An 11,869-nucleotide genomic window follows, 5' to 3' on the forward strand; every position below is an offset into this window, starting at 1 on the left:
AAAAAGCAACATTGACATAGGAACTAATTATTACTATATACCTAGCACTGTGGTAGATGCAGAAGTTCCAGAAAGGCATATGCAAGAGGTTCAACTCCTCAGCAAGAGAAACTAAAGGTAACCAAAACAGCACACAAAAACCCAGGGCAACACCCAAAAGGCAAACTTAGTTTAAACAGTTTTAAGTAATACTATGAGGACATAATTGTAGAAAAATAAATATTCTGTAACCAAACGTGTATAAACACATATAAAAACAAAAATATTATACAAAATGAGCCAGTGAGTAAGTTCTATCATATAATGCACTTTCCTATGCTCATGCCATTATTCTATAATTTGGGGGTTTTTTTTGGTCTTTTGGCCACACATGATGGTGCTCAGGGGTTACACCTGAACATATAATTCAGAGAACCAAATGAGATGCCAGGGATCAAATCTGAGCCAGCCACATGCAGGGCAAAATCTCTAGCCACTGTGCTATTGCTTCAGCTCCCATTATCCTACTATTCTACTATTCATGTTCCCTTACCATGTTCATGACTGGTGGGCATACACAAATAAACATATTGTTTCTATAAATCAGTAGATACCTATTGAAGAGTATTTTGGGGGGGCTCACACCTGGCAGCACTCAGGGGTTACTCCTGGCTCTTCTACACTCAGAAATCACTCCTGGAAGGCTCAGGGCACCATATGAGATGTGGGGATTCAAACCACCTGCATGCAAGGCAAATGCCTTACCTCCATGCTATCTCTCCATCCCTTGAAGAACATTTTTATGAGAAAATTTTTAAATACTTCTGGAGCAGGGAGGGCATTAATTCAAAGAACAAACAGATTGGGTGACTGGAAAAGAATAAAACTAATATGGCGCTTTTTTTGCATGCCTCCCACCTTAATTCAATCTTTGTACCTTATATGGGTTCTCTGAGCACCTCCCAGAATACTTTCTGAACTCAGATTTAGAGATAATCCATGAAAACCAGCAGGTATATGCCCCCAAACAAGGAAAAAAAGAATTAGTCATTCAGACACTGGGGAGGCAGTATAAAGATTAGGACACATGCCTTGCAAGTAATTCTGGGTATGGCCCTGAAGGCCCTTGAGAATTGTTCGGATAACTACTGAGGTCTTGGAACTGCTTGGCCCAAATAGCACCACATTACATCCTCAGGCCCTGTATTAAGCCACTGAACTGGATGGAGTAGCTGAGGACCATGAGACAAGCACCACTTGGAAGGCTCTGCCCATCCTGCACTCCACGAAGAACCAATAAATCACTTTCAACTTGGAAATACTGATAATTGTAGGGACAGCATTTAATAACCCCATTCATTATGGTAAACAATGACCCTAGATCAAGGCTCCTTTCACACAAGAAAATATCTGCAAAGCACAACCCAGATCCTTATGTTTATAGATTTCTTTTCTTATGTAATGGTGCAGTTGAGTTATGGCAGATGGTATAGTAACTTAATTATATACTCTTCACATTGAGTCAAGAGGCCATCACTAAAAAGACCTATAGAATGAGGATACTTCATTGTGGATTGAGGAAAATAAAAAGCTGTGAATTCAAATAGAGAAAATGTACTTAAAAACACCTCTGTACAGACCACATATTCTAGCCGCCCTGGGGGTGAGGGAAGAGGAAATGGGAGGTAGGACAAAAACGGAGGTGTAGGGAGGACAATTTGGTGATGGGAATCCCCCCTGATTTTATGTAAATATGTACCTAAAATGTTATTGTCAACAATATGTAAGACACTATGATCAAAAAAAAAAAAACAAACAAAAAAAAAGAAAAGCATCTCTTCTAGTTCTCCCTAAAACAGTTAGTGTAATTTTTTCAACATCTGTGTATGTTTCAAAGGTGTGAATGTAGCACAGATTTTTCAACCATTTAAAAAAAACAAAAAAACAAAAAAAACCACCTCTGTACTATTCACTGAACCTTCAGTATCCCCAACTCAATCAGTCCTAGTCCAGTTTTAGTAAAATCACTTAGAACAAGGGTCTCAAACTCGAGGCCCACGGGCCATTTGCGGCCCTCCGTACAACATTTTGTGGCCCGCGGCTGGCCTTCAAATATCGCAGTATTTGCGGTTATTCGCTTACCAAATAATCACAATAAAAATAGCATTGTAAGAAAAAAATTGCATTAAACATTCGCATACCCCAGCAGTTCCGTTCGGGGTATGCAAATGTTTAATGCGATTTTTTTTTTTTGCGATTTTTTTCTTACTAATGCGATTTTTTATTGCGAATATTCGGTAAGCGAAATCCCTTATGTGGCCCTCCCTCACCTTGACTTTGCCTCCTGCGGCCCCAGGTAAATTGAGTTTGAGACCCCTGACTTAGAAGGTTCATCAGGCCAAGCTTTTCAATCCATACTATTTTCTACTATCCGATGAATGTATTTACTTCCTGTGACTCCCTAAATGCCAGCAAATAATTTTTTAATTACAGCAGCAGAAATGTAAAGATAAAGAAGGCAACTTGATGAGAAGGATTCAAAAAACTGTTTATTACAATGATTGTCCACAAACATGCACAGTTGGCTTATAAAGGATTCAACCAATCATCTTTGTTTCTTTGAAAGATGCTCTTACCTCTGAGACGTTTTCTTATATTTCCTCCTGTAGAAAAAGAAGCATAAATACATATTAGGAAAGAGTAATATGCTGTCAATAGGTCAGGAAAATTTAGCAATGGTGAGTATATGAAGATGAGTATATGAGTGTATATATAGTGGAATCTTCTCTCTGTGAGACTGGTGGATTACAATCCCAAGTAAGAGTTGTATCATCTGGTTTAACTGTTGGGATGCTGGTGTTCTTTTATGCTCAGATGCATCTAAGTAAGCATAGCTTCGATGGTTTCAAACAATATCTCATGAGCTCAGTTACTTCTGTATTTTTTCTTTCCCTTCTAAGCACCAAGTTTTCCATGAGTAGGTTTCTTATGTCATTTTTTTCTATTTCATATTAAGTATCATGATAATCTGCTACACTTTTGCTCAAATGAAAACATTGACAGCAATGGAATAAGCAGCATGTATAACAAATCTACAATGTGATCTTGTCTAGCAATGTCCTGATATCAGTTTATCCAAAAGCAAACAGCAAATCGATGACTAGGATCTTGAAGAATGGCTTACTTCATCTATTCTCATTTGCACTCATCATCCAATGTTTAGTAATGAATATTATTATTATAACTAGAAAAATCTTTAACTCCTAAGATTATAACATATAGTAGTAAAGTGACTATAGTCACTTTATACATTATTATACACTTTATACTCTATTGCATACTTGAAAATTGGTACAAAAGTCCTTCTTTAGGGCTCTCATCACAAGAAAAATGTTTTAACTATGTGTGGTATTGGATATGCATAAGGCTTCTTATGATGATTAGTTTGCAAACCTATAATGATGCATTAAGACATGTATATGAAGAAAGTAGTACGTGATGTGTTGACTGTTAAGTTATTCATTTCTTTAAATTATGTAAGCAAGAACAGATATCATCATATATATACATATAGGACTATTAAAGCATGGATGTATTTATATATTATAAATATATATTTATGTATTTGAGTTTTATCATCTGTTGAGAAAAGAACTAAAAGAACGGGTAGGACTTGGACTAAGACTTGGACTAGGGCTAAGACTTCAGAGCAAGCAAATAATATTTCCATCTAACTTTGGTGCTGAGCTCTACTGTGTGAACCAACTCCAACTTCACTCGACCTTGATGTTTTCATTGCAAAGTGATTATAAGCAAAAGGCTATTCTCAAGAGGTGATGATGAGAAACAAATGAGCTAATACATCTGGATGCCAGTCTCCCCAAGTAGGTGGGTTCTTGGTGCAGCTGTTCACTGTACCCTGGTGTTTTTGTACACTGCAAAAAGCTGACAAATACACACTTACTATTTATTCTCACTCTTGCTCTCACTTGGATACTGTCATCTGTGCACCGCAAACTCTCAGGAAGTAACCAAACACAGAGGTTACATCTACAGAAGAGCAGGGGAAGCTGGATACGTGGTACCTTCCTTCAACTGAACTAACTTTTCTAGCAAGACTGGAAAAAAAAAAAAAAACACACTAAGAGTCTGAGAGAATCAAAGGCAAGGGGCATACAGACCAAATGAAATTTCCTGGTTTCTAACCAGACAATGAAACCTCTTCATCAGCAGAGGGTTTCTTCAAAGACCAGAAGAGAACTGGCTTTGTCATAATTCTCCCAGCATTTGCTAAGGACCAGACAAAAGTCGTACTGGGAGGAAGCACTAAGATAATCAAAGACGAATAAAATTTAAAATTAACTTTTCTTCTCCTCACCTACTCATAAGAAGCACCTAACTCAGAAAGATCCACATCATGGATCTGAAGTCTAAAAAATGTATTTGGAACATATACCCAAACTGCCACACCATTATCACCAAATAATGAAAGTGGAGTAAAGTCATCCTATTTGATGGTTAGGATTCCATCAAGTAGAAACTGCTGAGTATGAGGGTAGCAGGAACCCTTCCTAAGAGCCTACACCAGCCCATTTCTCTCTGGAGGGCAAGAACAAACAATATGAGTGGAAATTGTGGAAGACTGAATTAATCAGGAAAAGTGATAAAAATTATCTTCTCTGTCTAAAAAGTGGTCTAAGAGTTCTGGTAAAAGGTGATTTTATACATTTTCCAATTTTCTCTCTGATTTGTCAATCAGGGTCTGAATTCTGATGAGCCTTTTCCCCATGCAGTCTAGCTGTGAAACTTAAAGAAGGCTCTAGTTAAATCCAGTTTTTCTTTGCCCATATCTAAAACAGTAGTGAGTTTAGAAGCCACAAGAAAATGAATGCAGATACAACGTGCAGTTGAACTATTTTGGTTCATTGTTTAGAGCTTCATAGGACCAAGGATCCTGCCCAACAGTTTGCTCTATCCCAAGGGTGGCACATCACACATGATTATTGACAAAATACTTAATCACTTGCAACTGCCATTTTCCCTTAAGAAAATATAATTTGAATATTCAGTAGATGTTTAAAAAAAAAAGGAGACCAGAAAACTGATTTACAGAGTTCTAGTCTGTTGACAATGCTCCACCTTTCACTTTCTGGGATGCCTTTTTGGCCTCACAAAACCAGCTTCTCTTCCCATCTAAATAGAATTTATATCCCATTTATAGATATGTCCTGACAAATTGACAAAGCCATCCAAATACTGTCACCTTGTATTCAAAATTGAGCCCTGTAAGCACATGAGAAAATGTAAGTTTGTACAGCTCATCCTAGAGGGAGTCCCATTGAGAACTGACTGATTTTACATGACATACTTAATGACAACCTTCCTGGGTCTCCCAGACTGAATTTCACATCTCTTTGTGTGTGTGTGTGTGTGTGTGTGTGTTCCATGTTAGCCAGTGTGTACACATGACATTGCCCTTACAGAACCATAGACTGCTCTGAAGGCAAGATTGATAGTCTCTCTTCAAGAATTTCTTCCCTATTTAATACAATACTTAGCAAATGGAAGATGTTGGACATAGTGTTGTTGACTGAAGTCATTTAAAAGGAAATAGATCATACATGCTTTCTTTCAACTCATTCTTTTCTTCTTTCTACTATTTCTCCTTCATTTAGTGGTATAGGTGATTCCCATGAGTAATGAGAACATTAAGCACTCCATCTCTCCTGACTGCTGCATAATTTTCTATTGTTTATATGTTCCACAGTTTCTTTAGCCATTCATCTGTTGAAGGGCATCTTGGTTGTTTCCAGAGTCTTGCTATGGTAAATAGTGCTGCAATGAATATAGGTGTAAGGAAGGGATTTTTGCATTGTATTTTTGTGTTCCTAGGGTATATTTCTAGGAATAGTATAGCTGGATCGTATGGGACAATAGAGATGAGGGCTGGAAGAACTGCCTCATGATATGAAGCTTACCACAAAGAGTGGTGAATGCAATTAGATAAATGACTACAATAACAGCTATCATGACAATAGCAGTGAGTAAGAGAAGTAATAACTTACAGACCAGTTAATCACATATAAATGCAAGCTAACTAATTGCAAACTAATAATGTAAGATGATAAAAAAATACTGCCAGTTTTGTTACTTAATAACTGTTTCTTCTCTTAGTAATATTCTTTTACGTAGTTAAAGCAAGAATCTCACTTCATAGATTTTTTTTTTCATTTTTCCACATATGTTTATTGATTGATTGATTGTTTTTTTTTACTTCCTTATTTTGGTTCACTTCATTGTTTTTTTAATAAACATAAAATCTACTCTAGTAACTACTTTATTATTTGGCAACATAAACACATAATAACTGAATTAGAATTGTGGCAATAAATTACAAAGAATAAGTGAAATTTATTCTTTTACCCTCAATTTAAAGAAAAATATAAAGCAGCCCCATTTTATCATCATCCAACAGGCTGACAATGGAAAAACTGTTGGTCCAAACCCAAGTCTCAGTCATGACTCAAAGCCAGGCAACCATGAGGTTCCTCCATATCATCAGGGGGGTAGAGTTCAGCCTTAGTCATATTTTTCCCCAACTCAAGATTCCTTCACCAAAATAAGTCAATGGGAATGTCCACAAAAAATTTCTTACACTGCTACAGAGGACAAAAGAATGACAAACACATACGAAGACAACTGAAACATTAGGAAACCCAAGAGTGGCTCACCAGAGGTAGCACAGCATACCTCCGACAAGATTTGTTTCCTAGGTACCATGGTGGAGAGGGACACTGGTGTTATCCAGGTGTGGTCCTGGTGTGGTCCAGGGTGAAATCACCTGGAATCACAGCTGGACACACAACCCATACAAAGGCAAAGGGAGACACCACTCCAGGAAATATGAGGCTTGCAGGGTGCAGTAAGTTCATCTGTGATAGTCTTTGTTAAGCCATATTTTATTATTGAAAAAAACCTGTCTGAAGCTGGTGATGCTACAAAGCTATTGCTACAAATTAGGAAAACACTAATTGTTTTTTTTCCTAATTGTTTCCTTAGGAACAAGTGAAATAGCTCTGTATTTTCCATGAGTACTAAAAGTATACTTTACACCATAAGACAATTCCTGCTCTAGTAGAGCTTAGTATCGACTTAGAAGAGAGACAGTACACTAACTAAAAATAAAGAAAGGACTAGATTTATGGAGATGGAGATATGTGCCAGGGGAAAAAATAAGCAGAAAAGAAAAGATGGGATTGCCACATAGGGGAGTGCAGTTAAGGCAGAGAAGGGACCACTATGATAATGATAGTTAGAATTGAGCCCTTCAGACAAGAACTGGGTGTTGAAAAGAGGCAGAGTGATATGCACGGTACCTCTTCAGTAAAAATATTGCAAACCACAGTGTCTCAAAGGGAAGGAGGCAGGGAGAATGTCTGCTCAGAAGCAGGCAGAAGGGAGGACAGGGAAAAGGGTGGGAGGAAACTGAGGACATTAGTTGTGAGAAATGTGCATTTCTGAAGGGTGCTGGAAATTGACTGAAAGTCAATCATGAACAACTTTACAGCTGTGAATCTCCTAGTGAGTCTAATAAATACTTTATTAAAGCAAATATATTTTAAATTTAGAAAAAGATGGTATGAGGATATCTATGTCAGAGGAACACTCTATAAACATGTATGCAATAGATTCATAGTAGATAATAGTTTTAATCACCCTCCTGCAGCAGGCCCAGACCACTTCTCCCCACTATCAAAGGGTGAAGATATCAGGTAAGAAGAGAAAAGTCTGGTTAACAGGAGTCAGTATATCATTGTGTAAATGAAATGCATTCCTAGACAATATCCAATATTTTCAATATTTTCTGCTATAAGGCTTGGTCACATCTTGTCCAATGTCTTCCCATCACCTTACCTGATGAACACTGTTTAGAAAACCTCCCTCCCATCTAACCAATGTTCATATGATGAATAAGATACCCAAATCTATATTTACTCCATTTCAAATATTAAAGCATTCATCGATGCTTCCTTTATAACCTATTGAGTGAGCACTTACTACATAAACATATGTTAGAGTCAGTGGAGGCATAGCAGTGAGCAAGGTATAAGAGGAACTTTCATTCTAGTGGAGTTGAAGAATTAGCTGCAGTTTAGTAAAGGAAATACTCAAGAGAGAAGATAGCATTGAGGAGAACAGGCAAGAGATAATCAAGTCCTACACTATCACGTATCAAGTTGGAGTGTATCAACCTCCAACAAACTGAACAAGATTTACAATTTGTCATCTCCTAGAAAGTCTTTCCTGTAAGGAAAAGTACAAGGCTTGGGTCTTTCTGTAATGTTGAATGCCAGGCTTCCTTTCTCTAACTGAGACCTAGCTTCCATGCAAAGAAACCCTTTTTCATCTCTGAAGGGCGCCAGTTTTGTGAGCTGCGAAAGTGTTATCTCAACTTGTCTAAATAAGTGTATGCTTTGGTTTCTTGAGTCTTTCAAAACAGCTCATTATAGCATTCAAGTTGTTGTTTTAAATGGTAGTAAGAATGAAAACACTGGTTCTTCTACAATGCCATATAAACACTAGTAACATGTCCTTTTCAAATTAGAATGTGAAGATAGAGCCCTTCTGAAGCTATTGCTTGCAAGGAGTTTCTGTAGGAAGGGTAACAAGAGTTTTTCCAAAACACACATGGGAAGAAAAAGCCTGCCTTTTTATGCTTGATAGACCCACGGGACTAGAGAAGTAAAATATACACCCATCACACCATGTCACCAAGGGGGAAAAAAATCTTACCAGGAAACAGAGAAAGCTACAAGACTGTTGTTTAATGCTAACTGCTTTATTGTACCAGTCCTTATCCCAGCCTTGCTAATTTGGTCCAGTTTTGCTGAGTAACTCCTGAGGAGTTGGTGTGAATTGTAAAACAGCCCAGAGAAGCACTCTAGAACTGGGCATATAAATCCCTCTAGTTCTGAGGACAAGAGCACCGCCTTCAAACACCTTCCATCCTTTGGGCTCCAACTCTGTGGCGCAACACACATTCTGTGTGCACAAACTTTCAGTGTGATTGATTATAACCTTCACTGCATATCACATGGGCTTGTGGCAGATGTTGAAAGTGGTGGTCTTACGTTCACCGAAAGAAACAAGAGCCTGCCAGCCAGAACAACATGACTTAGTTCTAAGTAAGTTTACAAGCAGGAGCTTGTAAACCTTGCAGACTGTACAAAAAAATCAAATGCTTTCTTGTGATTAGCCCTTTCAGCTAAATAGCCATCAAATTCACTTGAACTTGAAGCAACCGGCTCACAATTTGAAACTCACCACAAAGAGTGGTGAACTCTGTTAGGGAAATGACTATGCTAACAACTCACATGACAATGTTAAAGAATGAGAGAAGTAGAATGCCTGTCGTGAATACAGGCAGAAGTGGGGGAAGACGGGGATACTGGTGGTGGGAATGTTGCACTGGTGATGGGGGGGGGTGTTACGTTTATAACTGAAACCCAATTACAAACATGCTTGTAATCGTGGTGCTTAAATAAAGATTTATTTTAAAAAATGAAGCGTTGTTAAATGATATTTCTAAGCTACCCTTAAAAAAACACAGACTGCCTTATTTCGAATAGGATGATTTTGAATAGAAATCTTGTGGCTGTCTAGGTTGGGATAAAAGTGGCTGATGTAGACGAAGGTCTATTTTGTTTTAGTGCTTTGTCTTCTGGATATCTGTGTGTGCACCTGCTATATGTCCTCTCATGAACATCCACTAGAACAAAAGAAACTTTCCTCGTCTCTGACTTATGGATGATAAGAATGGAAAGTGTATTTTTGAACACAAGATATATGATGCCAACGTAGCTCAGGGAATAAACAGAAGGTGGTAATGTACCAGAGTGTCTTTGTCATCTGCGCCTATGGAAGAACAACATATATGCACTCAGCAAACACTCCAGTATCACCTGGGGGTGATCAGAAGTTCAACGTTTATGAGATTCTTTCCCAGAGGATATCCTGTATTTTCAGATGATCTTTGACCGTCATGCAAAAGCAGACAGCAACCAATAAAGTAAAATGCAGGGATTGCTGGTCCCTGTATGGCAAGATAAATGAATAGTGAAATACTGACATGAAACTCTCTATAACTGCGTCACAGCCATACTGGTTCCAAAACATCCCATCTTTCTAGAAACCATTGTTCAGTTAGAAATACTAAAATATATCAGAAGTTGAAGTGAGCTCAGAAAGGAAGTGGAAAATTCAAGCAGGGAAGAAACCAATTGGTCTCTGAGCTACTATGTTCTTGGGTCACCTACAAAAATGCCGGGCAGCATTTGACCAAGGAAAACTTGAGCTTTGATTATACCTCTTTGATCTCAACTTTTCTCCTTGAGTAAAGAAACACAGAAAAGCAGCCTTGTGTGTGTAGCTAACCACAACTGAAATCACTAGAACTGAATGAAACCTTAGACCATCTCTTTTCCCTTTCCCCCAAGGAAACAAGACTTGGACCAGGCAAATCTGGCACAAAGACTCTCACCAGACAAATCTCTAGAAGGGAGCAGTGACTGTAAGAAAGAAGAGGTAGTGGAACATGGGGATGACACTTCAAGAGACATGCAGGGGCAAAGTGTGTAGTGAAATATTGGGAAAGAGATTTACTTACAGTCCTCGCAGCCGAAGCCAGATTTTCTCGATCTGTTCTGGTTGCAGGTATTTCAGAGAGTTGCTCTCGAATTCTTCAATCTCTTTGGTTGGAGACTCCATAGTTCCAGGTTATGGCTGAGAGAGAGAGCCTGAGAGGACTGAGGAAAGTCTGGGTGGCCCCTTCAGCCCTTCTCCCGTCAGTGCAATGCAAAGCAACTTCGCAGGGCTTGCTCACAGTTCTCCCCTTCTGTGCCCTCAAAAGGCAGCCTGAGAGCAGGCTCCGGTCCAGGGTGCCTCTGGGACCAGGTGGTCCCCAAGGCGGCTGCGGGTGCCAGGCATGGTCCAGGCTGTGATTCTGCCAGGAGCAAGTACTCTGTCACTCTCTCTCTCCTCTCTCTTTCTTTCTGACTCTCTTGATTTTTGTTCTCGCTCGCGCTCTCCCCTCCTTTCCTCTCTCTTTCTCTCTTGTTTCAGCTCTCACTCACTCTCCCTCATTCTCCCACCCCCTTCTCTCTCTGGCTTTTGCTTTCTCTCTCTCTCCCTCCTCCCATCCCCCGTCTCAAAACAAAGCCTCTGAAGTGGTGAAGTAGGAGGGGAAGTGAAGTGATAGGGAAGGCTGGGGTGGGGAGCCCAGGGAAGGAGAAGGAGGCAGGGAGGAGGAAAGTGACCTGGGGACTGGTGGGGTGGGACATGGAAGAGGACAGGGAGAGAGGGAAAGGGATGCTTTACCCAGCAGGGACCTGTCTAGAAAGACCAGTCAGACACTAGCCCAGGCACCCACAGGGACAGCCCCTTTCCCAGCCCCTTCACCCCACTTTCCTCTCCTCTAGCGCCCCCTCTCTCTCCAGCCGAAGAAGGTTTGTAGAATCTGTAAGGCAGGAGAGAGGTTCACTGGTCTTCCACTACCTGAGCACAAAGCTTGGCACCCTGAGACACCCCTGATCCAGTGAGAAGATGGTTTGGAAATGAGGTTGCAGATAAGCACCCCCAGAATATCATTCAGGGAATTCAAGTACTCCCAGTCTGCAGTTGCCAGAATTCAAGGAACCACACCTATCACTTAGAAAGTCCTGATAGCTCCTTGCTAATGGATCTCTCTCTCTCCTCTCTCTCTCTCCTCTCTCTCTCTTCTCTCTCTCTCCTCTCTCTCATTCTCTCTCTCTCAAATGTTAGAATCAAAACTGTTACAGTTTTTTAAAGAGGCAGCTGGCAAGCTCAGCCTCTGCTCTTCAAGGACCCCCAC

The 11,869-nt window shown here is 39.6% G+C and overlaps 1 protein-coding gene across 1 annotated transcript in view; it reads right to left on the bottom strand.

Annotated features, from left to right (window-relative positions):
• The window catches only part of PDE1C (phosphodiesterase 1C), a 266,847-nt gene extending 255,620 nt beyond the window's left edge, over window positions 1-11,227 (bottom strand). Inside the window, exons 1-2 of the mRNA XM_049785275.1 lie at window positions 10,646-11,227; window positions 2,616-2,642 (exon numbers count right to left, since the gene is read on the bottom strand). Coding sequence (XP_049641232.1) covers window positions 2,616-2,642; window positions 10,646-10,746 — 128 coding nt within the window. The 5' untranslated portion in view covers window positions 10,747-11,227. The remainder of the gene's footprint in view (window positions 1-2,615; window positions 2,643-10,645) is intronic.
• Window positions 11,228-11,869: the final 642 nt, after the last annotated feature.

Source organism: Suncus etruscus, chromosome 13 (assembly GCF_024139225.1).
Source record: "Suncus etruscus isolate mSunEtr1 chromosome 13, mSunEtr1.pri.cur, whole genome shotgun sequence".
Classification (NCBI taxonomy): Eukaryota; Metazoa; Chordata; class Mammalia; order Eulipotyphla; family Soricidae; genus Suncus; species Suncus etruscus.